Genomic DNA, 27,654 nt, shown 5'->3' with positions numbered 1-27,654 from the left:
TCTTTCTCTCAAATAAATAAATAAATCCTTTTTTTTTTAAGCAGTTAATAGCCATGGAGATCATGCTCACATTTCATTTTGGCATTTATATTAATTTGCTTAACCTCACCTAACTCTCTCTCCCACTCTCTCTCTAGTTACCTGAACAAGAATAAATACTTGACAGCTATTGACAAGGATGCATTTGGAGGAGTGTACAGTGGACCAACCTTGCTGTAAGTAAGACAAAAGAATGTCAGCCTTTGTTTTATGTTATTTGGAATGGAGGGGGTCATTAAGAGGAGCAGCTGATGTTCATGGGTAGGGAATGTTGATGTCTTGGCTAAAGACTTGTCTAAAGGCTTAGCTCCTCCTGTACAGGCTACTGCTTGGAAGAAGGTCCTTGTTCTTTGAGACTCAGAAGATCTCCTACTCTACCAAGCCATCCTGACGCCTATCAGGAAGTCACCCCAGTGTGGACATTCATGGTGTCCACTCTTGTGGAAAAAAAAAGATATTTTTGAGCAGCTGCTATTTGCAGAATTCTGAGACACAGGATCTACAAATAGGTGGAAGACAATCTATGCAGGGAAAAATGTGTACGAATGTGGATTGCACAATGCCTGGCATGAAGAAGGAAGACTATAAACAGTTTGATTCCTATCTGGTAAAACTTGCCATCACTGGAAACGATGGGACATAATTAGTTTTAAACAGCATGAAAAGATATTTACTCGTGCATTTCTGTGATTTGCATCCCCCCAGCTTATAGGTAACCAAGTTCTGTAAATTCTGCCTCCCTCAAGTTTATCAGTGCCATCTTGCCCATCCCCTGGTTTTACCTTTGTTTAGAATATCACCATTGACCATAATAAACACTGAATCATGTTTTGAATGAGTGGGGGGAAAAAAAAATCTCACCATTGAGCATTTATCTGGCCAAGTCCTTGCCAAAGCAGAGCACAGCATCCCAGGAGACATACAAGATAATCCATTAGAGGCAAGAAGAAATATTACAGGTTCTTTTATACTTAAGCTTTTAAAAATAGGAACAAATTAAGTTTTGCTACTATTTTATACACAGATGACTGTGGTCCCTCAGGTGTCAGGTAGGAAATGGAGGCATCCCAAGGGAACAGGGGGTGATCACAGTTCAAAGACTTAACATCTGCTACTCTTTCTGTTTCAACAATTGTACCTCCCTTTCAGATTGAATGCCCCTAGTTCAGTGAATTCATGGCCTTATTTTCTTAACAGATAGACTCCATATGAGAGGGCAGAGTGACCCTGAAAATCTACTGCACCACATGGGGTTCTTTGTTAACTCAGGGCAAAGTACTTAAAAGCATTATGCATTTTTCTTTCCATAATAACACAAGTGGGAAAAAAAAGGTGTTGACCTTTTCTCCGATTTTTTTTAACCTTGAAGATACTTTTAAAGACAACTTTAACTGTTCCTTCAAGATAAATGTGATATTTCACTAATGAATGTTGTATTTCTGAAGAAATTTTTGCTTTGGAAAGGGCCTTTAAAAACAGGTTTTTAATGAGAATGGCGAATGTCACTTAGGAAAATTACATCTTGTTAAAAACAGAAATTGAATTTTACCCTGTTGAAAAAATATTTTGAATTAATAACTACAGGGGTTTAAAATCCATGTGTATAAAATATGAAAATGAAACACCTTCAGGTTAGTATACAAGGACAACTGATTGACATCTGAGAATATGAATTTCAGTAAAAACATGCATTTAATTCCTGAATTGGATTGAGAGATGAGAATCTTAACTTAATAAGTACAGCCAAGCCTGCCTGATTCCATGTGGAACCATCTATCATTGTGCGGCAACTTTTTTATTGACAGCCATTTAAACCAAAGCCAAAATAAACTAAACCAGAAGCGGACCTCTGGAATAACTATATCAGAAAGAGTTAAAGAGCAATTTCCAAAATTAGTGAAGTATATTTAATTGCACTGCTTTCACTTTAGTGAAATTTTTTTAAAATAGTGCTTATTTTTATCTTATACTTTTGAAATGTATGTTTAGTGTTTTTTATAATGTGTATAACATGTATTACAGTAATATGTGTGTAAAGCTCATAGATGTACATATGTTAAAGGCACATACTCAAACATTTTTTACTTGTGACTATGTGACATAGAAAGAATTTAAAGACCAATGATGAAGACCACAACCACTCAAATTGGAGATCGGCTACAAGGTAAATGGCTGGCCCCAGAATTTACGTCTAAATACAGCTTCCTTTATGGAGAAAATCTTCCCATGAAAGCAAAGTTGCTCCAACTAAACAGTATGCTTTATGAAGTAGTTGGCTTGCATATTACTATAAGCTTCTTACGTTTCTCAAGGACTCATAAGTGTAAGTTAGCCAATGGGCACCATGCTTTGAGTAGCACTAGTCTAGATGGCAAGAGCCCCATATCTCCCTTTGTCTTCTATGTTGTTCCCTCTCAATTCCATCCTCCCCAAACCTCTATGTGTTAAAGTACAAATAGGATATTAACATGCAGTGTTGGTCTCCCATAGCCCTTGGGATAAAGACCATGGTGTGGTATGCAAGACTCTGTTATAATCTTAAGCTTTGTCTCTCACACCACTATATACCCCTGACCAATGATCCATCCATATTCGCTCCCCTAATGCTCCAACCTACATACGTGGTTATGTTAAACTCTTGTTTTCATACTGCTTGAAAAATCCTATCACAATCTTATCTGTCTGATGAACACGTACTACCATTAGACATTGAAGACTTCTCTCTGAAGTCATTCTTGACCCTTCTTCTCCTTAGGTAAAGATAAACATTTCTTCTTCTATACTCCAATACCTCTATGTATGCATCTCAAAGCACCAGTAATAAGTTTCTGTCTCTCTCCAGGAGCTCCTACAGGACATGACTGTGTCTATTTCATTTCTACAGTTCTACTTGATTTTACAATGCCTGAAACACAGTACTAGCTTAATAAATGTTTACAAAATTAATATGGTACACAGTAAGTGTTTGAATCGCACTTCTGTAAATGCTATAGCGTTTAAATAGCAGTCACATGATGAGGCACCTGTGACACATCCAAGCAGTGATGTCTACAGATGTGACAGTAACAAGAGCCATCAGGGTTGGAGATGTATTTAAGATGCTTTGGAATGTAGGTGGTAATGGGAGATATGAGTATAGAGGAAATCTCAATAAATTGAGAGAATGGAGAAGCACCTGGATGGTTCAGATGGTTAAGTGACTGCCTTCAGCTCAGGTCATTATCCAGGATCCTGGGATCAGCCTCGTATGGGGCTCCCTGCTGGGTAGGGAGCATGCTTCTCCCCCTCCTTCTACAGCTCCCCCTGCTTATGCTCTCTCACTCTCTCTGTCAAATATATAAATAAAATTGTTTAAAAAAATTGATAGAACGGAGACTTCTGATAACCCTCCCCACCAAAGTAATTTTCCCTGATCCTTCCTTAAACAACATTAAAATGGGAGTACTTAATGAAAAAAGAGCATAAATTAAAAAGCATAAATTCTCAGTAATAGAGTGGAAGAGTGACATGAATAAGTGGTCTTGAAAATCCAAGAGAGAACTGCATGCTAACCATGCTGATTCAAAATCACTAAATCTAGGAAATATTTCATCAGTTAAATCTTAAGTATTCTGCAGGTGGGGGTATAGGTGACATTGAATTTGGAAGTCTTTAAAAACTTCACCTGTTCCCCTAGATCACCTCTCCCACACTGCACAAGTGACCAACTACTTTTATTAACCCCAGAAGAAAACTAGAATTTACTTTCTGTTAAAATGCCATCACCATAGTTGAAGGATAATAGGCACAGTTGAGGGTAGAAGTGAATCACTGTCTGCAAACAGGATTATGTGAAAGTTCACATACTAAAATGTAAGACCAACTAATTTCTTATCCACTCAACTCACAGAATATTGTCATCAAAGTTAATACTTTCCAGATAGGAGATTAAAGTTCTGGGGAGGCTGACAACCCCAAGGAAAGAAAAAAATCTACAAAAATGTTCATTGATATTTTCCTAAAGACACTGAAGTAAAACCCTTCAGACAACAAACAAAAACACACAGAGCTCTCCATAAGCCTCCCCTCCCCCATAAACATGAACATGCATCAAAGATCCCCAAACCGTAGGGGAAAGCTGTTGACATGAAAAACTAGAACAGAGAAGGGAAATTTAAAGGAATAGAAATAAAGCAAGAAACAGAAAACTTTAATAAAAAATTATAACAAATATCCTCAGAGAGATAGTTTTTTTCATCTATAACTTAACTTCTTATAGAGTAATATTCTGAAAACAAGAAAAGGCTTTTGACTTCTAGAATAAAGCATAGGGAAAACTTTCTTGACATAGGCTTAGTGATGATTTTTTAGATATGACACCAAAAGCATAAGCAACAAAACCAAAAATAATCTAGTGGGACTACATTAAATCAAAAGTCTTCTGCACAGCAAAGGAAATACTCAACAAAATGAAAAGGCAACATAAAGAATAGGAAAAAATATTTGCAAATCTTATGTCTGATAAGAGGTTAATACCCAAAATATATAAGGAACTCTGACAAATCAATTTTTTGAAAAACCCAAATAATCTAATTGAAAAATGGGCAAAGAACATGAACAGGCTTATTTCCAAAGCTACAAGTAAGAGGCAATTTCCATTTATAATTTGAGTAAATTTGAGAGACATAAAATGGCCAATAGGAATATGAAAAATGTATTCAACATCACTAACCACTAGGAAAATGCACTAACCATAATGAGATGTCTCCCCACATATGTTAGAATAGCTGCTATCAAAAAGAGAAGAGAAAACAAGTATTAACAAGGATATGAAGAAAAAGGAACACTTACGTGCTGTTAGTAGGAATATAAACTGTACAGCCATTATGAAGAACAGTATGTTCTTCAAAAAATTAAAATTAGAATTATGTAATAGTTCCTCAAAAAATTAAAATTAGAATTATCATATGATCCAGCAATCCTACTTCTGGGTGCATATACAAAGGAAATGAAATCACTACATTGAAGTGATATCTGCATTGCCATGTTCATTGGAGAATTGTTACAATATGGAAAACATGGAAACAAGTACTTATTACAATAAGTAAAACTTAGACGAATACTTTTAAGTGTTCATCAATGAATGGATAAAGAAAAGATGGTGTGTGATATATATAATGGAATATTACTCAATCGTGAGAAATCCTGCCATTTGCAACAACATGGATGAACCTTAAGGCCACTATGCTAAATGAAATAAGTCAGACAGGGAATGACAAATAGTATAGGATCTCACTTACATGTGGAATTTATAAAAGCCAAATTCATAGAAACAGAGAGTAAATTGGTGGTTGTCAGGGACAGTGGGTGGGGGAAATGGGGAAATGTTGGTCAAAGGGTACACAATTTCCAGTTATAAGTTGAATAAGTTCTGGGAATCTCATGTACAGCATGGTGACTATACTTTAAATAATACTGTATTGTATACTAAAAAGTTTCTAAGAGATCTTAAAAGTTCTCCCCCCACATACATACAAAAAGAAATGCTGGCTATGTGAGGTAATGAATGTGTTAACTAATCTTATTATATTAATCACTATGTATATATATATATAGAGAGAGAGAGAGAAAGAGAGAGCAAATCATCACATCATATACTTTAAATTTACACAATGCTATATGTCTATTATATCTCAATAAACCTGGGCGGGGGGAGAAGGAGTCCTTGGAAATGAAAAATATGGTAGTCAGGGCCATAGGCAAATGCATATATAACTTTAGGATATATTTTTTAAAGATTTTATTTATTTATTTGAGAGAGAGAGAAGCAGACTCCCCACTGAGCAGGGAACCCAATGTGGGGCTTGATCCCGGAACACTAGGATAATGACCTGAGCCAAAGGCAGATACCCAACTGACTGAGCCACCCAGGTATTCCCAACTTTAGAATATTTTGACATCCCATTCCCCCAAAAGGTTTTACTAGTCTGAGTTCCACTAACGAATTACTAGCAAAATAACGAATTACTAAAAAAATTACTATTACTAGCAAAATATACTATGTGTGCTTTAATGTCAAACATTCTTATGGGTGATAAGTAAGAAATGGTATCTCCCTATAGTTTTTATTTTGCATTTCTCTAATTATGAGTGAGGTTGGACATCTTGCAATCTCTTTGTCTGGTTAAGTATATTTATTCTTATTTTTTCCACATTTGTCCTAATAGGTTTTATGCTTCCTTGCCCCCAAATTTTCATAGTTATTTATAGATCATAGTTATAAAATTATATCTTTATATATGATATCATTTGTAAGTACCTTTTACCATTTTGGTTTTTGTCAACTTATTTTGTTTACAGTGAGGGAAAAATATGGTAGTCAACACACACACAAAATTAACCAGTTTTTAAAGATAGAGTGGAAAACAGCTCCCAGAAAAGAGAACACTCAAAAATAATATATGGAATAGAGGAGAGAAAAGATAAGAAAATTGTAAGTTCAAACTTTTGGAGGGGGAAATTTAAAAAAAAAAAAAAAAGGAAGTTGTGAGAGATGTTTTCCCATAAATGAAGGAAATAAGTTTTCAGAATAAAAAGATATGTAAAGAATTCTCATGAATGAAAAAGAGCTCATGGAGATACATCATAAGTCATGAAAATGCTGTGATAAGGAGAATATCCTAGAAGCTTTTAAAGAGAAAAATCATGTTACCTGCGAAGATTGAAGACTCAGCATGCCATCAATCTTCTTAGCAGTAACATTGAAAGATAGAAAATCACAGAGTACATCCCTCAAATTCTGAGGGAAAGTTATTTCCAGACTATCAAAGATAAAGGTAAAATAAAGACATTTTCAGACATGAAAAGTCTCAAAATCCTGATTTCCCATTCACCTTTTCTTGGAAGAAAAGAAAGAGGAAAATAAGGAATTCAGAAACAGTGATCAATACAAGAAAGAAATAAATGGAATTCCCAGGATGACCAGAGGTCCTTGGAATCTTGAAACTAAGAAGTCTACCCCAGAGCTGAAGGAGAGCTCCAGGAGAGAGTTCTAGAAATAAAATAGATTAATAGGCTATGATAGTCATACGAGATTGACTGTATGAAAAACTGTTTTGCTAGATGTTTCAGAGAACTTAAGAGCACACAAAAGACTTAGCAAGAGGTCCACTCAAACCAAGGTATGTAAATAAAACAGAGAGAAGACAGAAAGCTACACAAGAAAGGACATAAAATCAAGATATGCAGAGTTGTAATACCCAAAATACTAAATAAAGGTTTAATCAAGTATGTCCTAAAACTCTTCCGGGACATTAGAGGGATTGTCTGGAGAATGTGTGTGGGGGTTAACTGAGGTGAAGTGAGCTAAATCTTCATCTTCCATAACAAGAAGTCAGTGGGTGAATCATAAACCAATAAATCAAGAAATTATGGAAAGAAATACCTGTTAAAAGTTAAAAGTAGTTGTTCTAGGGACATCAGAAAGCAGACTAGAGGAGAAATAGCACAGGGGTCTGCGGCTGTATCACCAAGCTTCCAGTGTAATTTGCTTTTTAAAAATAGGTCCACATATTATTTTAATGAAAACTAGAATTGAATTTAAAAAGAAAACCACAAAGCACAGGAAGAGGAAACAATGGAGATGGCAGCATTTGAAAAGGCAGTAGCAGGAAAGCACAGAGTGGACAGAGTTCAATCTCCCTCTTCAAATTTCAAGCACAGTTGTCTTAAAATGCATGAATAAACTAACCATGGGTGGCTTTATGACATCACCTTAATTCTTGTCTTGAACTTCTGTCAAAATCTTTTACTGTATTTCCCACAAACTTTCTCCCCATTAACTAGATTTTAAGATCTAAGAAAATCAATTATGTCTTTCGTTTTTTGTAATTCCCCCATTTCAAAAGACAAGATGGCAAGTACAATAAATATCTGATAAATTGTAACCTCATACCAAATAGCCATGATTTGCCTGTGATTTGGTATAAAAGCCAAACTTGGAAAATCTTAAGCTCCAGCTAAAGAGAATAGAAATGTATGACATATATATTTCTGCCTCATAAAGATATTTGAGAAAGAACACAGTCATTTCTAACAGTCAACAAAAGCAGTCTAACTTGCCCACTCATTTTACCCTCTTTTTTTCAAGGTCAGTTCTCAAAAAAGAATCTAATTCAAAACAGGTGCAACATTTAAAGTGAGATCTATTCTCCAATCATTGTTATATATTTTTTTAAAATGCCTTTTAAATTTAGTTCAGGAGTTGAATTTTTTTACTTATTGATTTTCTCAATCAAGATATGTAATCTCATTTTCTATTTTTATGCTTTCCATTTTTGATTATCTTGTTTTCTTTTAATCTTATTTTGAAAGAGAAGCTCTTGGTGTTTATAATCCCAAAGGAAAGAACACACTGAAATGCAATGCCTTCCATAATAAGCAGAGTTCTCTAAGGTCTAAATTATGTAACCCACATTAAAAAGCACTTAACTTACTTTTGAAAATGACTCTAATAGTCCCACTTACTATTATAAGTATCTCCAAAGAAGAGGACATCTCTGTAACAATATCCTTGAGTTTGTAGAACATGTCTCAACAAAAATAAACTTTGGTTGTTATTAGCTGATCAAATTAATCATTTAAAACCTAAAGGTCATGGCACTGCCATCTTGGTTTAGAGAAGAATAAGTTTTTTATGTTCTTTTTTTTACTCAGTAATCTTCACAAAATCATACTATTAGATGGCTGAAAAATGGTGGTAGATTTTTTTGGCATGTCTGAGTCCACAGGTATGCTGAATACATGATTTTCTAGGTTGATCCTGGACAAAATTTTTTTATTGAGATATAATTTACATACAGTAACATACAGTGTGCAGATTGGTGAGTTTGGGCAAAATTATGTTAGCCTATCCTAATCCAGGCTTAGAACATTTTCATCACCCAGAAAGTTCCCCTCTTGCCCCAGCTTTCATAGACAACCACAGATCTATTTGTTTTTCTCATATAAAAATCTAGGAGTAAAGCTGCCAGGTCACAGGATAGATATACATTTAACTTTGTAGGAAATATTGCCCCCCAAAATCCCATTTTCTATTCAAACCGGAGAGGTATGAAAGTTTCACACTCACTAGCCCATTGTATTGTCAATCTTTTTGATTTAGCCATTCTAGCTGCTATAAAGTTATTGGGGCTTACTCTCTTTTTCCCTGATGATTAATGATGAGCATCTTTTCCTGTACCTAGTAACTATTTGTACATTTTCTTTTGTCAAGTGTCTGTTCAAATACCTTATCTTATTTAATTGGGTTGTTTGTCTTTTTTTTATTGAGTTGTGATCCTGAGTGAATTTTAGACCTAAATGAAATCAGCTTTAGTCCTAACTCCCAGCCCTTCACCATCCATAGTTTATCCTCTCTTTCCCTTTTCTCTTTCCTTTCTAAGGAGAAACAGCTAATCTGAAGCAAATTTGTCACAATGTTCATTTACTTACTTATTCTGCAGGCCTTTTACTGAGCACCTACTGAACTTTATGAGTGTTAAAAGGATAAGACACAACTTCTGGGGGCACCTGGATGGCTCAGTGGGTTAAGCCTCTGCCTTCAGCTCGGGTCATGGTCTTGGGGTCCTGGGATCCAGCACCACGTCAGGCTCTCTGCTCAGCGGGGAGTCTGCTTCCTCCTGTCTCTCTGCCTGCCTCTCTGCCTACTTGTGATCTCTCTCTGTATGTCAAATAAACAAATAAAATCTTTTTTTTTTTTTTAAGACACAACTTCTGCTTTTAAAGAGGTTACAGTCATATTTAGGAGAAATGTGCATAAGTAACTAAAAGTTTAATGTAAAAAGAGCCATGAGAAGTATTTAGAGAATCAAGATACCATTTCTAAGTAGGGTGACCAGCAAAGGCCTCACTAAAGAAGGTGATATTTGAGATGGGCTTCAGATGAGGGGTAGAATTGCAATAGAGAGAGACGGAGTTATGAGAGAAAGAACAAAGGCAAGTCTAGAAAAACATAGGATGTGTTCAAAGAGCAGTAACAACAAAACATAACTTCGGCCAAAGGATAGCGTTGGAAAAATGTGTTGTGTCGAAATCATATTGTGGGGAACATGACCTGACTCAGGAAGTTAAGGGTGGCTCACTGAAGAATTACCATGCAAATATTAGTCATAGTTACATAACCCATCACAGTTTGTGGCCCCCTTCAAAGCACCCCTACATCTTCTTTCCTTCACCTTTGCCCATCCTTGGCCCTGTCTTAGTCCTGGATACCTGTGTCCCAGCCACTGTGCTGTGACTACTCGTTTGCATCTCCTGGCTATTTGGCAGGCACGGGACCTCCTCAGAGAGCATCGAGATTGCACCCAAAGACTTAATCAGCCTGGCACACTTTGTCTCCTTTCTGTGCTTGCCAAGAAGAGCCTTCAGAGCAGTTCTCTTTGAGAGGAAAGGAACCTCCTATGGTAGAAAACCAGAGAAGGTTTGTTGCTAGGTTGTTCTGCTCATGAGAGTGAGAAATGAACTGCAAAGATAAACATACTCGTACAGTTCCTGGCTTGGGCATCAAGTCCGACCTGTGCCAAGGGAGCCAAGTTTGGGGAAGCAATGGAAGCAGGTCATCCTTCCTTCCTAAGACATACACCTGTGTCTCCAGAGGCAAGTAGGTGACTTGCAACCACTTTGTGGAGTCCTTGAGAGGTGTGAGGAAGGTCACAGAAGAATTTGAAGAGAAAGAGGAGACAACAACTTTTCTAGAACTGTGTGCATGCTAACTTCTTGCTGATCACAAGAGGATAGTCTACTTCAGCCCTAGGAATCTTCAGACTGGAAGAACTGTGTCAACAACTCAGGATAATTGGATAACACAAAAAATCCAAATTTATTGACCAGTAGCATCTCTTACTACCATGGCCACTGATAGGAGAAAACAGGACTAATGCTTTAAGTCCCAGCAATCTGTCATGGTTACTTTCTGCAGCAACTGAGAAATCATTTGCAGAGTGTTCCCAAACTGGAAGTGATGATTCTTGTAGGAGAGAGATGATGGGATAATGACAAAGGTCCTCAAAGTCATACAAACATTTGTATTTCTTCAACTGACTAGAAGTTCAACAACTATCATCCTCAAAAGTTTTTTATTTTAATTAAAAGAGAAGTTCTCCAAAGCACTGAGAACCACTGTTCTAGAGCAATGACCTAAAATGATCATTCATTTTACAAGGGGATTCAGTCTGAATAAATGTTTTCATATCTATGCCAAGCTGAAAAGTAAACTAGAATGACTTTTCACCCTTGAGAAAGAATAACTCACAAACCCATTAACTGTTTCTTGTAACACGGTTTCGCTAAAGCTAATTCTTTAAGTAAGTGCTTGTCACATTAAGATAAACTGATAGAACATAAAAGAAGATTTGCTGAGTCTGAGTTCTAAGAAAAGAAACTTGCAAAATGTTCTAAATCATATACATTCTGAACAGTTTTACTAACTAGTCACTTCTCTTTAGCTAGGAATCCTCAACAGTGCTAAATCTTAAGAACAAGAAATAAGTAGGAGCACTTTTTCTTTGTAACTTTAAGTATAAAAAATCTACATTTTATTAAGTGCCTACTAGCTCTATGCTAAACATTTTTATATAAATTATTTTATTTTATCCCATCAACCCCAAAGGATTCTGACTTTTCTAACACTACTTTTCTCATATTTTTTGGTGATTTCACCCATATCAAGTCTCTCAGTTATGTATGCGGTGAAAGAAGAGAAATAAGATTGCATGGGGCCAAACAGCTGAGGCAAATATAATGTTATGTAGAAAGTTTTACTCGTGATTATACAATTAATTAGAAGATGCTAGCCATAGACGTACTGATAGGAGGGGTGAATCAACCTAGGATTAAAATTTTCAATAAATAACCCTCAAACATAAGCACGAGAAGCAGTTTTTGGTGTAAACAATGAGGCATTCTGTTCTCAAGTTAGTATGGATGAGGACTAAATTCTTTGACTCTTCTGAGATTTTTACTCTTGGGACAGATAGAAGGAAATAAGTAGTTAAGGGTTTTCATTGTGATGCAATATTTCTGCTAGGTCACTGAAATCCATTTTGTTAATTATGTTCCACTTCTGATTCTAAAGGAAATAAACACCTTAAAAGAAATTGCTTTTCATTTCTCACAGGTAGCACTGAGGTCAATCCTTCAGCCACTATGATGATGGCCATTTTGTATGTGTGTTGGGGAGGGAGAGAGGATTTAACACTGAAGACAAGGATAGGTTTTTGTTTAGCATCTATCTGGCTAATGGCAATAAGTTGCCATCATTTCCTTTCGTCATTGTGTGGTAAAGAGCTGAGCTTACTGAATTACAGTATATGGATAGTTTTTCTTTGAAGAATCCATCATGCGAAGATCGTAAACGCCGTGAGATTTTTCTGGGTCATGGAAGCTATAGGCTTAAAAGAAATGTAATTAGGGCGCCTGGGTGGCTCAGTGGGTTAAGCCGCTGCCTTCGGCTCAGGTCATGATCTCAGGGTCCTGGGATCGAGTCCCGCATCGGGTTCTCTGCTCCGCGGGGAGCCTGTTTCCTCCTCTCTCTCTCTCTGCCTGCCTCTCTGCCTACTTGTGATCTCTCTGTGTCAAATGAATAAATAAAATCTTTAAAAAAAAAAGAAAAAGAAAAGAAATGTAATTATATAAACTTGAGAGGGAGAAAAAGAGGACAGCAGTGATATCTGAGCTACAAAGCCATTTTATATACATATAAAGACTTCAAGGAAAGATTAGTAATTTATGATCATCTGAATCTTTGGCCTATAATCTTATTATTAATGGCAGACATTTTTGAGCTTCAGCTGTGTTATAGGTTCTTTACAGATAGTAGATGGCCTTGAGCCTTTTTAACTATTCAATGGCAGGTGTTATTATCCCTCTTTAACAAATGAAAAACTGAGGTGCAGAGATGATAGGTAAGTTCCCAAGGACACCTGGCCATAAGTGAATGTTCTAGAATGCAAACCCAGTAGTAACTAACCCAGAAACACCATTTCTTCCTGGCACACAAGGTTAATTCTTCTCACATAGGATTATTTTTGCATCTGTTGTTCTCCAGCTTTGCTAGATCATTTTCTTAAATCTCTGCTTAAAACGGTCCAGGTCTTTAGCATCTTCCTCAGGAAAAAACCAAAGTCCTCACAAATAGCATTCAAAGACCTTGCTATAACAGCTTCCTACCCATGACCTGTTCTCTGATTCCATTTTCTACTTCTTTCCTCCTCATCACTCCACACCAGCCATACTGAACAAGTCCACTTAAGGGTTGTACACTGTCTTCTCTATATGGAAAGCTCTTTCCCCAGATATCCATGGGGTTTGCTCCTTCACCTCTTTCAAGTTTTTGCTTAAAAGTTATCTTCTCATTGAGGTCTTCCCTGAACACCCTATTTAAATTTGCAAGCTGCCCACCATTCTTCATCATGCTTCCCTGCTCTGTGTTTCTCCATGATGCTTATTACTGTCCCCATCTGGATGTCTAATAGGAATCTCAAACTCAACCTGTCCAAAACTGAGCCCCTGATCTTTCCCTCCACACCTCCCTCACTTGCAATCTTCCCCATCTCAGGAAATGACAACTCCATTCTTTTAGTTGCAGACCAGAAATCTCAGAGTCATTCTTAACTCCCCTTTCCCACCCATATCCAATTCAGGAGAAAGTTCCATTGATTCTACCATTTAAATTTACTCAAACTCCAATAATTCTCAGCATCTCCAGTGCTCCCTCTCTGGTCCAAGAGACCATCCTCTCTATTGTTGGTCTTCTCATTTCCAAACTTTGCGCTCTTTGGTTTCCTTTCAAAGCAATAGCCAGACTGATTGTTTCAAAATAAGTCAGATAACATCATTCCTCTAAAGACTCTTGACCTCACTCTGATAAAAAGACAAAGTCCTTCTGATAGCCTACAAGGCACACGTGATCTGGCTCCCCATTACATCTCTGACTTCTACATTTCCTACTCCTCTGCTGTCTCAGCCCCCACCACAGTGGCCTCCTTATTTCTTCAAACATAGGAGGAACACTCTTTCTTCAGGGCTTTGGCACTAGCTGGTCTCTCTGCCTGCACTGTTCTTACCTCAGATATCAACACGTTTCTCTCCCTCACCTCCTTTAGACCTTTGCTCTACTGTCTCTTCCATGAGGACTTTCCTGACACCATCCCCAATTATGACCCCACTTTTGAGTTCTTCCTTTCCTCGTCCTGGTATTCCTTTTCCCCACAGTTTTATTATTATCAAACTTACTTTTTTTTTTTTTAAGTGTCCCTCTCTCCCCACTAGAACATAAGCATGAGAAGAGCAGGAATTCCTGCCTGTTTTGTTTACTTCTATGGCCCTAGCTCCTAGCAACATAGACCAATACATAGAAAGCAATCAGTAAGTATTTTTTTAAAAATGCATATCATGTTTTTAAATTCTTATAACCAATCAAGTCACTCTCTTAAATGTATAACTTTTAAGCCCTTAAGTTATTTCTGAGTCAGTATTAATAAATTACTTAAACTGCCTTTTAAGCAGTAAATTAATCTTTCTGTTTTAGATGCATATCATCTACCAATTTGCCAATGTGACTACACATCTTTAATAGGTCAGCTTCTGCCTATCGATCTTTAGCGAAAAAACCCACATGTGTTAGAAGCAAACAAAAGAAATCTCCAATTGCTGCTGAAAAACACTGGCAAGCTAAGTAGTGCTTATTTCATTGCAATTGAATTCATCAAAGGTTCATCTTAAATAATAATGACAAGACATCTCACAAAAATGGAAATTGTGTTTGGGGATGTTAGGGTACATAACTGCTTGAGGAGCAATTTGTTTTTTCTATGACATTGAATATCAATTGGCTCTTTTTTGTTTTCCTGGCATCATTCAAACTCAGTGATCTTCTTGCCCTGTGTATAACCCGGCAAATCTCACCCTCTCCAAATTCACGTCCTGTTACTTTCATTAGACACTTAACTTGAGATGGTTCCCATGACTTAGACAATTAGGCTTCCAACTGTCTGCCAGGCTGAGCTCAGCTGCATTCTGTTTTGTGACTAAATACTTGCTAGAGACAAATTCTCAGGAAGCTCAGTGCCCATCATTTGATGAGCCCTTTGTGAAAAGTGCTCGAGTCACTAAGAGAGAGGGCAGCCCTCCAGCTTGAGGTTTCCTTCCATGTGGCCGCCCTCACAAATCATTTCGGATCCCTTTATTGCTGATACCACTTTCCATATTCTCTCACTCTGAACACAAAGTTCTTAATGCTACGACATTTTGCAAGTTTTATTTTAGAAAAAAGGGTACACTATTAATACATTCTGGATTCAAAGTGGGCAGATAAAAATTGGGGTGAATGAGGAAAGATACAGCTCGAAAGAACTTAAAGTGATCCCTGCCTGGTTGAGTTTGGGGCTTTCATCAGACCAAGACTCTTTCTCTCCTTCAACTTGGGGGATGCGAAACTGTCTCGTTGTCTAGTTGTCTGGCTGACTCAGCCTCAGCGAGTATTTGTTCTAAGCTCTTATGCAGATATACATGCTAAATGGAGTCATGGTGAAGAGTGATACATCGAACCTAAGCTTTTATTTCCCCTCCCTCATAAGAAAAGATAAGAAAAGATGGGACAGAATTTTTAATATACATAAATCCATAAGGACAGAGAGGACAGACGAGGATACATGGGTGTCTGGCAAGCTACAGAATTCTGAAAGGAAAAAGGCAGAGAGAAGGAAGACGATGTAAGAGTAGCAGCCCCTGGAAGCGTGTATCGGGAGGGAGCTGCCTTGCCCAGCAGAACATCTGAAGAGCATGGGACAGAGAGGTGATGGGTGTGGCCTGGCAAGAATGAGACATGGGGCTAAAGAGAGAGGATTTATTGAAGATTTACATCTGGAAATGTTACCCCACTGCCTTGTTCATGCAAAGTTCCAGCAGCCAAGAGTACCTCCCTTCTAAGCTAGAGACTTCAAGTCGTTACTCTGAAGAAGTTGAGAACCTCTAAAACAAAAGAGACCTCCATATTCTGGCATTTTACAGTCCAACAGCATAATGGCCAGCTGCCCCACAGAATTGCCCTAAAGCAGAGTCTGCCAGTGGACAATATCCCAATCAGATTTTTAGTCTTGTTCTTAAGCACAAGCACGCAACCTAGGATCACCAGCAAAAGAACGCTTATGAGTGAAAGACTGAGACCAAGAAAGATAAGCGGAGTGGAAATGGGTCCGGAGGAGCCATACACATTTCAGAGAACAGAAGAGAACTTTTAACAAGGCCACCAACAGAAGAGAACTTTTAACAAGGCCACCATCTGAGATAAATCTGAGAAGACATTTTTCACAGTAATAATGACAATAATAACAACAGATATTTATTGAGAACATACTGTCAGCTATTGTTGAACAAACCCAAGACAAAGAAACTGATACACAAAAGGGCTCAGTGACTGATAGTAAGTGCAGAAGCCAGGAGTCAAACCCAGAGAGTCGGAATTTAAAAGCATTTCTAAACATTATGTGTCCTTCCTCACATATACTATAAAAAACGATGAGAAGGGGTGCCTGGGTGGAGCAGTCGGTTAAGTGTCTGGGTCTTGGGTTCCGGGCAGGTCCTGATCTCAGGGTCATGAGATCGAGGCCCTCGTCGGACTCTGAGCTCGGCACCGAGTCTGAGATTCTCTCTCTCCCTCTGCCCCTTCCCCAGCTCACAAGCATGCGCTCTCTCTCTCTCAAATAAATAAATCTTTAAAAAAAAAAAAAAAAAAAAGGAAAGTAAAACATGAAAGCTCTTCTTAAAATGTATCTATGCATTTGACAATTATGTATTCAGAACCTTCTGTCTTTCAAGCACCAGTCTAGGTGCCAAAATATGGCAGTGAAGAGAACAGGCAGAGTCCCAGCTTTCCTCAAACTAAAACTAAAAAATTCAAATCCAGGCACAGAAAGGCAATACTGCATGGTCTCACTTATATGCATAATCTACAACAGCTGAGCTCATCAAGAGAGAGTAGATTGGTGGTTACCAGGTTTGAGGGATGGGGCAATAGAGAGATACTGATCAAAGGGTACAAAGTTTCGGTTATGCAGGATGAATAATAAAGTCTGAGGATCTAAGGTACAGCGTGGTGACTACAGTTAATAATACTATTTTGTATATCTGAAATTGCTAAGAGAGTAGATCTTCAATGTTCTCGATCATAAGGAAAAAAAAATTATGTGAGGTGACAGGTATTTTCATTAGTTTTCATTGTGGTAATCATGTCAAAATGTACACATCTATCAAAACACCACATTGAGCACCATAAATCTATACAATTTTTATTTGTCAGTTACACTTTGATAAAGCTGGAAACAAAAATTTTCAGTTAATTTTTTTTTAATTCAGTAGAAGAGATAGAAGATACAGTCAAGGAATTCTACCATTAGACTCAAAACAAGTAATAGGGAAGGGGCACCTGGCTGACTCAGTAGAGCATGTGACCCTTGATCTCAGGTTGTGACTTTGAGCCCCACACTGGGTATAAAAACAACTTAAGGGGCACATGGGTGGCTACACGGGTTAAAGCCTCAGCCTTCAGCTCAGGTCATGATCCCAGGGTCCTGGAATCGAGCCCCACATCTGGCTCTCTGCTCCACAGGGAGCCTGCTTCCTCCTCTCTCTCTCTGCCTCTCTGTCAAATAAATAAATAAAATCTTAAAAAAAAAAAACTACTTCAAAATAAATAATAAGAAATAACGGGAAAAATTACAAACAAAAAATGGAGAGAAATCTGATGAGTATAGGAAGTTTCTTTTTCACTTACTAGGCATTACAGAGAGGGAACAAAGAACATGAGAGGAGTAAGTTATTCGGGAAATAACACCAAAAATTCTCCTAAAGCCAAAGAGCATATCCATCCAGACTAATGGTTTCACCCCCACGCCCAGGAGCCAGCACAATAAGTGCAAAAGCATACCTTCATGAAATCTCACACTAGGAACAAAGAGAGTGCCATGTAATCAGTTCACAAAATAGACATGTGCCAAATCATCATGTTGCACGTTGCAAACCTACATGTGTTATACATCAATTATATCTCAGGAAACCTTGAAATTAGAGAGAGAGTGAGAGCGAGAGAGAGAGAGAGAGCCATAAAAGCTTCCAGTGAATAAAAACAAGTCGAAGACCAAAAATCGTATCAGTCTTAGGAAAAGCTACAATGAGTGCTAGAATTTGGTAAAGCCTTTAGAATTCTGGACAAAAACTCTTTGCCACCCCAAATTTTATAGCCAGGTAAGGTATCAACAGAATCTAAAGGTAGAAAAAGTCATCTTCAGACATACAAGGATGCAGAAAGTATCTCCCTCATATGCAGCCTTTCTAAGAAATTACTCAAAAATGTGATCCAGTGAAATGGAAAAAATCAAGAACATTACACAAGATTCAGGAAGACATTCCTATTGGGGACAAAGAATACTCTTCTAAGAAGCTTGACATACATTGTGTAGACATTGGAAGAACCATGGTTTCAAGCTGGAAAGCCATGCAATGAGATCCAAGTTTTAGAAAGAACTTCTGTCCGAAGTCTGAAGGTGGGTTCTAAGACCAATCAGGAAGTTTTTGCGCAGCTTAGGTGAAATATAATTCAGACCTAAATTAAGGTAGTAGTAAGGAGAACTGTGCGACTGTGGACAGTTACAGACATAAAAATAGCTAAGCTAACATCTATCGGATTAGAGGGTGTAGTTCAAATGCATCTTATTGTAGACATTCACGGCACAACTATAGGGCAAGGGCAAGAGAGACTCCATGAGAATACAAGTCCCAGAAGATGGTGGAGAGAAAATAGGACTTAACACCAGTAGGCTTGGAGGAAAGAATCACTCCATTTGGGATTTTTTGCGTGGAGAGGCAGCACTACAACCATTTTCAAGTGTAAAGGAACTCCTACCTTCCTTTCTGATAGCAGCCAGATTTTCTGATTAAAACTAGATCTTGGGGCGCCTGGGTGGCTCAGTGGGTTAAGCCTCTGCCTTCAGCTCAGGTCATAATCTTGGGGTCCTGGGATGGTGCTCCACATCAGGCTCCCTGCTCAGCAGGGAGACTGCTTCCTCCGCCCTCTCTCTGCCTGCCTCTCTGCCTACTTGTGATCTCTGTCAAATAAATAAATAAAATCTTTAAAAATAAAATAAAATAAAATTGTAGATCTCTGCAAGAGAAGTTAAATCCCAAAAAGGAGGGGAAATTACCAAAGTAGCATGAGTGGAGCAGCCAGCATCTGGAAAGGGCAGCAGCTCAGGAGCACTTTAGGTTAACAGCAGACCTAATGGATTAGAGCTACATCAAGTGGCTCACGCCAGCAGGGAGTGAGATGGCTCCAGATTGATTCCAGTTGGGGCTGTAAGTGGCTTTAGGCCCTTGAGATGATCTTGGAGATGTAGGCAAGGGCCAGATCTTCAGGACATTAAAGGACATGGTAGGAAGAGTAAATGTTATTCATGGTACATTGGGAAGTCATTCAAAGGTTTTCAGCAGGAGGGAGACCTTATTCATCCCCTATGCTATGTCTGACTACTCTGACTGCTGTGTGGAGGGTACACTGGAAGGGAAGAAGGGTAGCCAAGAAAGCTATTGCACCAAGAGATGATGTGAGCTTGGACTGGAGCTGCAATTACATGAATTTGAGATTTAGGGGAAGAGAGGTGGTGTGTGTGTGTGTGTGTGTGTGTGTGTGTGTGCGTGCGCGCGCGTGCGCGTGTGTGTATGCGTGTGTGTGTGTGTGTGTGTGTGTGTGTGTGTGTGTTTTCTTCCTAGATTAAATGGAGGAGGTGGGGTGGGGATGGAAGATTAAAAGCTAAGTTTGGGATGGACCTGTTAAGTTGGAGTTGCCTATGAGGCATACAGGACAAGACGTCAAATAAGCTGTATTTGCTTGCTTCTGACTTGGGCTAAGAAAACTCTAGACTGGGTAAGAAAAGAATTGACATTCACTGAATACCTACTATCTGCCAAGTTCTCATTATGTTACTGGTGTCTCTATCATAAGTTTTACACACATTTTCCAACACTGCTTTTCTCCATGCCCGTCTAAGCCATCTCCCAGTTCAGCTCCACTGGGACCCAACTGGAGGCCACCTGCGATACGTCTGTTACAGACACTCAGACAAACCATGGAATTAGTTCCTCCCTCCCAGAGTCCTAACGAGTCCCTGGAGGATTGTTGCACCTGGATCTGTGTTCAGAAAAGACTCCAGAGACCTGATGAGAATGGGTAGAGAAAGTTCCTAGGACACTAAACCCAAACTCCAGCTCCAAATTACAGTTATGGCTCCCCCCCTTGGTTTGCTGAATCTTTTTGGATCTAACATGCCTCCTTTTCTTCATCTTAGTTATAATAACCACATGTCTCATAAAAATGTTCTGAGAATTGTAGTGAGATTCTAAATTACCTAGAGAGCATCTTAATGTAGACTCCCGGGCCCCACCATCAGAGATTATAATCCACGTGGTTTTGGATGTGGCTCAGGAGTCTGTATTGCAGGTTGTTCTGACGCTGGTCCAGGCACCACAAGAAACACTGATTTGCAGAGTGGTAAATTCCCAGCTTTCACCAAATATCTGCCTCACTGCTATCTATCTCTACCACATCGATCACTATAGCACTTTTAAAATAAGGCCCCAAATTCTTTGACACTCCTCCTATTGTGAGATGGGTTTTATGTTCCCTGCCTTTAAATCTACCAGTTCTCTTGGAACTCCCCAGATGCTTCCTCTCAAAATGCCCACTTCTCAGAACTTGACTGCCATGATATGAGAAGCCCAAGCCATGGAGAAGCCACATTAACAGTCCCAACTGAGCTGAGCTTTGAGTCATCTCAGCTCTGGCCCAGACACACAAGCGAAGGAGTCTGCGGATAGTATCAGCCCTAGTCACTGATTTGCCCCAGCCTTCAAGTTCTCGGCCGAGCCCCAGACATCACGGAGCAGAGACAAGCCGTCCTTGCCACGCCCTGATCAAATTCCGGACAAATTCAAATTCCTGACAAAAGCTATGCTAATAATAAAAAGATTGTTGTTTGATGTCACTTAGTTTTGGGGTGTTTTGCCACTTAGTAACTGGGATGGTTCCTAAAGTGTTTTTTCAAGAAATGTCTATTAAAATGCAAACACAGTACTTGGAAGGATAAACTCTTTCAGATGAACACACGCAATCAGTGTGTGCAACAGACAGCAAAGCATTCTGAGCTCATTTTGAGCCAAGAGATGCTCTCTTGTTTCACTGACATGAAAGCATCCTTGGATAAAGACATGTAAGTTGCTTTCAGAAAGCTAAAGGCAGAAAGATGGCAACCCTTCGAAGACAGCAGAGCTAAAAGAGAAAATGCTGAATCAAAAGGACAGTTCAAGCAGGAGACCAACATCTAGCTTCATTTACTTCCCAGTTGCATTTATGGCTGGCTCCAAAATCCCTCAGCTCTCAGCAACTACACCAAAGTTGCTCATTTATGCCAATTTTCCAAATGTACTTATGAGTACAGAACAGCAAAAGAATTCCCTGAGAATCACAAGTCTCTATTAAGAATGGGCTTAATATGAGAACTTCATGCTGATAAAAAATGACTAGCAAATTCTAGCAGCCTTGAACCCTGAGAATGTAAATCCCAGCTAAGTCAAATTACGATATGGAGGAAGAAGCTGTAACTATTGGAATGTTCTTGCTAATAAGATACTACTAATTATAGTAAACATTTTTAAATGTAATTATTAAAAAACTGTAAAGTTGGGCAACTGGGTGGCTCAGTCAGTTAAGCGTCAGACTCTATTTCAGCTCAGGTCACAATGTCAGGGTCGTGAGACAGAGGCCCACATTGTCATTGGGCTCCATGCTCAGCAGGGGGTCTGCTTCTTCTCCTCTCCCTCTCCCCCTCCCACCTCTCTAAAATAAATTATCTTTTAAGAAATGTAAAACATTATAAAATACATAAAATATAAGATTATTTAGTGAATATTTTAATTGATAAAATATAAAATGAGAGAGGCTAGGTTAACTATTCATGGTTATTCAAGCTATTATTCAGTGCAAGTAAAAATTATGGAGCAAATAATAAAAATTATTTTTAAAAATGATGGAGCAATACCTATAACCTGTATTTTGGGGACTAAGAACAGGAAATGCCACACTGCAATGTGAATTTATTTTACTTTAGTAACTAACACTAATGTCTGTGCCCCAGCTTCACTACCCTTCCCATTGTTTTTGGAAGTGACTTGAATCTCAATTCTCAGATTAATAACCTAAATAAACTCAGATTGTTAATATAAACATTGGAGTTTTCATTCCATGAAATACATTTACAGCCTTCTAAAGAAACTCTGGGGAGTTTGTTCTCAGTCATGAATTCACCATGTAACTGGTATGATTCCCAAGTTCATTAGACTTCCATGATGCTTGTTTTGGTCCGTATCAGTGAGCAGCTTATTAATCCTAAATTCCTAGTCCCCAAAGAGACTGAGAACAATTCAGACCCCTCTAAGCCTGTTCAAATTTATTTCTCTTGTCTCTGGAGACCCTTTAGTAGTTACATGGTGTAATTTTCTGGAGTAAAATTGTTATCTGTCTCTGATTCCAAGAGTTTGCATTTATTGCAATGAGTAAAACAGTATGTCTGCTAAACTATTATTTGTACTGAACCATACTGGAATTCCAAGTAATAAAAATGGGGAGTCCATTGTAACATAGGAACGTGGAAGCCAAATATCTCCCCTTAGACCAGTGGCAGTATCTAAAGAACTGAGTCTATGATCAAGAGCAGAAAGGAGCAAGCCCCTATCAATCTCGGACCCACTTGACCTTCTGGTCACGAAGTAGAAGGCTCTGGCCGCTCACCACCTCTGTGTTCTCTCCTTCCCAGGGATGTCTCTTACACCAGCGTCGCTGCCCTGCCATCCAAAGGCCTGGAGAACCTGAAGGAACTGATCGCAAGAAACACATGGACTCTAAAGAAGCTTCCACTTTCCTTGAGTGTCCTTCACCTTACACGGGCTGACCTTTCATATCCAAGCCACTGCTGTGCTTTTAAGAATCAGAAGAAAATCAGAGGGTAAATGGCAGGTGTCTGGAATAAGCGACAAGAGGTCTCGGTGGAAGTTGAAGTAATTTCTGGGTTTGGGGAAAGTTCGTGGTTTAAAAGCCAGGCAGAAAGAACTGAAGCACCCATAAGAAACATAAACTCCATAGGACACAATGTCCCTGTAGACTTAAAGTGACTGCAGATGAGAAGTAAGACCAAGGTCACTGCATCATAGCAGGGAGCGGTAGGGATCTTGTAGAATCTTGTAGAGATTATACAACATGATTCCTACTCTCCAGATTCAACACATATTAAGTCCTCAACACATACTAGATGCCACAACTATGAGGACAAACTTAGAAACACAAGCAATTAAGACTTCGATAATTGTCACAGCTTTCTGGATGCCTGTGTGTGGGCTTTGGACTCAGATGGCTTTGTACCCAAGCTCTGCCACTTTCTAGTTGTGTTATTCCAGCCTCCTTACTTAACTTCCCCGACCCTCTGTGAAGGGCGATTTTAATGTTATCATTCACAGAGGTTTTGAGAAGATTAAACGAGAAACTGAACAGAAAACACCTACTGCAATGACCTGAAATGTGTTAAATTCTCAATAAATATCAGCTGCTTTAAGAGTTATTTTATTATCAGACTGCCTGCAAGCTGCAAAGAAGGGACAGCCTTCTTCTCTCCATGCTTTCTCTGCATCTTGTCTTCACGTACACTTTGCCTCTACTTTATTCCCCCCTTGCGTCTCATGTAATCCTGTTGTCCTAACACCACCTTCATTTCTCATGTATTCACTTCTTCTCCGTGTCTATACAATATCTACTGGCTGACTTTCTGACTCATTTTTGCACCAGAAATAAACTGAGATCTAGTTGTCGGGGCAGAAGCAAAAGGGAAAATTCAATGGCTCTGCAAAGAAGGCCAGTATGGGCGTGACACCTGCAGAAAGACAGAAGCAGGGTACAGGGGGGTGATAGGAGCCATCGAGGAGGCTTGATACTGACACCATGTGGCCCTGGCTAGGAAAGGACAAGGGATGGGTAGGAGGTCTAGAGAGGACCTCAAGGTCAGGGCCCAGATTTCTCATTAGCCTCCAAAAAGGTTGGACTATGCAGTCCATGGGGCATTTTAACCAGAGCACAACAGATAAATCAATACTTCAGCAGTTGAAGCAAGTTAAAGAATCCCTTGTGATGTCAGTATGGGGGACTAGGGAAAAACTAAATCTCACTTCCATGAGCATGTCTACATCCTAGCGTACATTTATTCATGTTTGATAAATATTTACTAAGCACTTACTATGTGCTTGGCACTGTCCTATCCCATAGCAATGAATAGGTTGGACAAGAGCCCTCTTGCATTTTGTTCACATTCTAGTAGGGGAAGCATACAGGAAGATACCAGATATTACTATAAAATAAATAAACATAAGGTAGGACAATTTATTTAGGGAGATCAGGGAAGACCTCTCTAAGAAAGGGACACTTGAGTGGGGTGTGGTGGGTAATAGGAAATGATGTAGGAGAAACAGGTCTGACTAGATCATGTAGAATCTTGTCAGATCATGGAGATCTCAGGAAGTCCACATATTTTACTAAGTGTTGTGGGGACCATTAGGGGCTTTCAGCAAGCAGTGACTTATTTCTGTGCCTTGCAGAATCCTTGAGTCCTTAATGTGTAATGAGAGCAGTATTCGGAGCTTGCGTCAGAGAAAATCTGTGAACGCTTTGAATGGCCCCTTTGACCAGGAGTATGAAGAGTATTTGGGTGACAGCCATGCCGGATACAAGGACAACTCTAAGTTCCAGGATACCCACAGCAACTCTCATTATTATGTCTTCCTTGAAGAACAAGAAGATGAGATCCTCGGTTTTGGCCAGGAGCTAAAAAATCCACAGGAAGAGACCCTACAGGCCTTTGATAGCCATTATGACTACACTGTATGTGGGGGCAATGAAGACATGGTGTGTACCCCCAAGTCAGATGAGTTCAACCCCTGCGAAGACATAATGGGCTATAAGTTCCTGAGAATCGTGGTGTGGTTTGTGAGTCTCCTGGCTCTCCTGGGCAATGTCTTTGTCCTGATAGTCCTCCTCACCAGCCACTACAAACTCACTGTCCCACGCTTTCTCATGTGCAACTTGGCCTTTGCAGATTTCTGCATGGGGATGTATCTGCTCCTCATCGCCTCTGTAGACCTCTACACTCATTCTGAGTACTACAACCACGCCATCGACTGGCAGACAGGCCCTGGATGTAACACAGCCGGCTTCTTCACTGTCTTTGCCAGTGAATTGTCAGTGTATACACTGACAGTCATCACCCTGGAGCGCTGGTATGCCATTACCTTCGCCATGCGCCTGGACCGGAAGATCCGCCTCAGGCATGCGTATGCCATCATGGTTGGGGGCTGGGTTTGCTGCTTCCTGCTCGCCCTGCTCCCTTTGGTGGGAATAAGCAGCTATGCCAAAGTCAGCATCTGTCTGCCCATGGATACTGAGACACCTCTTTCCCTGGCGTATATTATCCTTGTTCTGATGCTCAACATAGTTGCCTTTATCATTGTCTGCTCTTGTTACGTGAAGATCTACATCACAGTCCGAAATCCCCAGTACAACCCGGGGGACAAAGACACCAAAATTGCCAAAAGGATGGCTGTGTTGATCTTCACTGACTTCATGTGCATGGCCCCAATCTCATTCTATGCTTTGTCGGCACTGATGAACAAGCCTCTCATCACAGTTACCAACTCCAAAATCTTGCTGGTTCTCTTCTATCCACTTAACTCTTGTGCCAATCCATTTCTCTATGCTATTTTCACAAAGGCCTTCCAGAGGGATGTATTTATCCTGCTCAGCAAGTTTGGTATCTGTAAACGTCAGGCCCAGGCATACCGGGGCCAGAGGGTTTCTCCAAAGAACAGTACCGGCATTCAGGTCCAAAAGGTTACCCGGGACATGAGGCAAAGTCTCCCTAACATGCAGGATGACTACGAACTGCTTGAAAACTCCCATCTAACCCCAAATAAGCAGGGTCAAATCCCAAAAGCGTATAACCAAACAGTTTTGTAAGCTAACCCTACACTAGTTGCAGTGGTAGGGGGACTTCTAAAAGGCTGGTTTCTTGAACATGTATTCTAAACCCATTACATACACCAGACAGCTGTCCTAACCCTTGTGCAGGTGATGTTTCATGGGGCGAAAGTTCATCTCTGGAGAGAGGATAGCATTACCTAATCATTACCTCCCAGAAGGAAAAGAGACTACCAGCACATCTGAATCCCAGCTGATATCAAAATAACTGACACTTTCTAGAAGGCTTGCTTGATGCTAACTGCAGTGACAACATTGTATAAGATGCGCAATAGATATCAACTGAAGCAGATCAACACTGAGCTTCTCACCTGTAGACAGTATTTCATACTAAAGATTCAGTAAATGGCAAATGCTATTAACTTAGTTGGTGAACACAAGATAAAATTGGCCCCATGTTGGCTTGGTCTACCTTCGTGTTCCTGGATACAACCAAAGACAATGTGAATTCCTCGAAACTGAGAAGTCCAACAGGATACACGCATGGAGTAGCTGATATGAGGTGAAGGAGGGGAAAGGCTTAGCTTTGCGTTGTTTTTTCAAACTCTGAAACTATTAATCATCTCTTCACAAGGATCTACCTGATGTGACCCAACTATTATATGTTTCCAAAAAAAAAAAAAAACTGGCAAGATTTCAGCTAATGTGGCTGAGCAAACTAAGAATTGTTCTTCTTGGCTAGTCTCATGGCATAAAAGATGTGAACTCTAAAAATTTCTAAGTAGCTGCAAGTGGGAATTATGAACAGAGCACACTAAATCACCCACTGATTAATAAAGCAGGCTGGATACAAGGTAACTGTTGGCCCTTGGGCAAATCACAGGGCCACTTCTAAGTCTAGAAATGAAAGAGCTTGATGGCCTCTTCCAGGTTTAAAACTCAACATATATCCCTTGCCCTTAAAACGTGTTTCCATGACCAAAAAGTAAAGTGCTAAGAAAGAAGAATCTGTTTTTCCTATCTTGTACGACTGCCATCTTTTTCTCTTTAGAGTTTAGACATATGACCCAAGAAATTTCTTCTTTGTTTCTTTTTTGGTTATGATGTCTGAACATACTGGGCTGGATCTGAATCATTCACTAAATTACTAGATCTACACAGCTATAATTATTAGGCCAAAAAGAGATTGGTATTCATATAAGAGGATAAAAGGTGGTTTTACAAATTTTTACTCTACAGAGTTACTATATCACTGTTCAGATTAACTTGAAAACATTGAACTTGTCTTCAGGGATTGGTTTCTTTACTTACTTGTTTTCAACCCACAATATGCACTAAAGCTATCAAATATTCAAATAAAGCAACACTAAAGCTATCAAGAGAAATTTCTTCTCTCTGAAACTGCTAGCTCTTTCTAACCTCTTGATCATTGGGCATAATCTCTATTCCCCAACAGTGCTCCCTTACTTAAAATGGTTAGGATCAATCTTCATCCATAGATGTACTTTCCAGATTAT

General features: G+C 39.2%; 1 protein-coding gene across 4 annotated transcripts in view; it reads left to right on the top strand.

Moving 5' to 3' along the window:
- The window catches only part of TSHR (thyroid stimulating hormone receptor), a 163,310-nt gene extending 136,455 nt beyond the window's left edge, over nucleotides 1-26,855 (top strand). For 2 of the 4 annotated variants that reach the window (XM_032344785.1, XM_032344787.1), the window contains 4 exons: nucleotides 138-215; nucleotides 2,144-2,203; nucleotides 22,938-23,126; nucleotides 24,763-26,855. In XM_032344785.1, coding sequence (XP_032200676.1) covers nucleotides 138-215; nucleotides 2,144-2,203; nucleotides 22,938-23,126; nucleotides 24,763-26,176 — 1,741 coding nt within the window. In that variant the 3' untranslated portion in view covers nucleotides 26,177-26,855. Of the gene's footprint in view, nucleotides 1-137; nucleotides 216-360; nucleotides 830-2,143; nucleotides 2,204-22,937; nucleotides 23,127-24,762 lie in introns of those variants that run through there. The other 2 variants (XM_032344786.1, XM_032344788.1) reach the window with 2 other exon arrangements.
- Nucleotides 26,856-27,654: the final 799 nt, after the last annotated feature.

The sequence above is a fragment of the Mustela erminea genome, chromosome 5, assembly GCF_009829155.1.
Source record: "Mustela erminea isolate mMusErm1 chromosome 5, mMusErm1.Pri, whole genome shotgun sequence".
In the NCBI taxonomy this organism is placed as follows: Eukaryota; Metazoa; Chordata; class Mammalia; order Carnivora; family Mustelidae; genus Mustela; species Mustela erminea.
The sequence above is the reverse complement of the archived record's forward strand: the minus strand, read 5'-3'. Positions and strand labels throughout refer to the sequence as shown.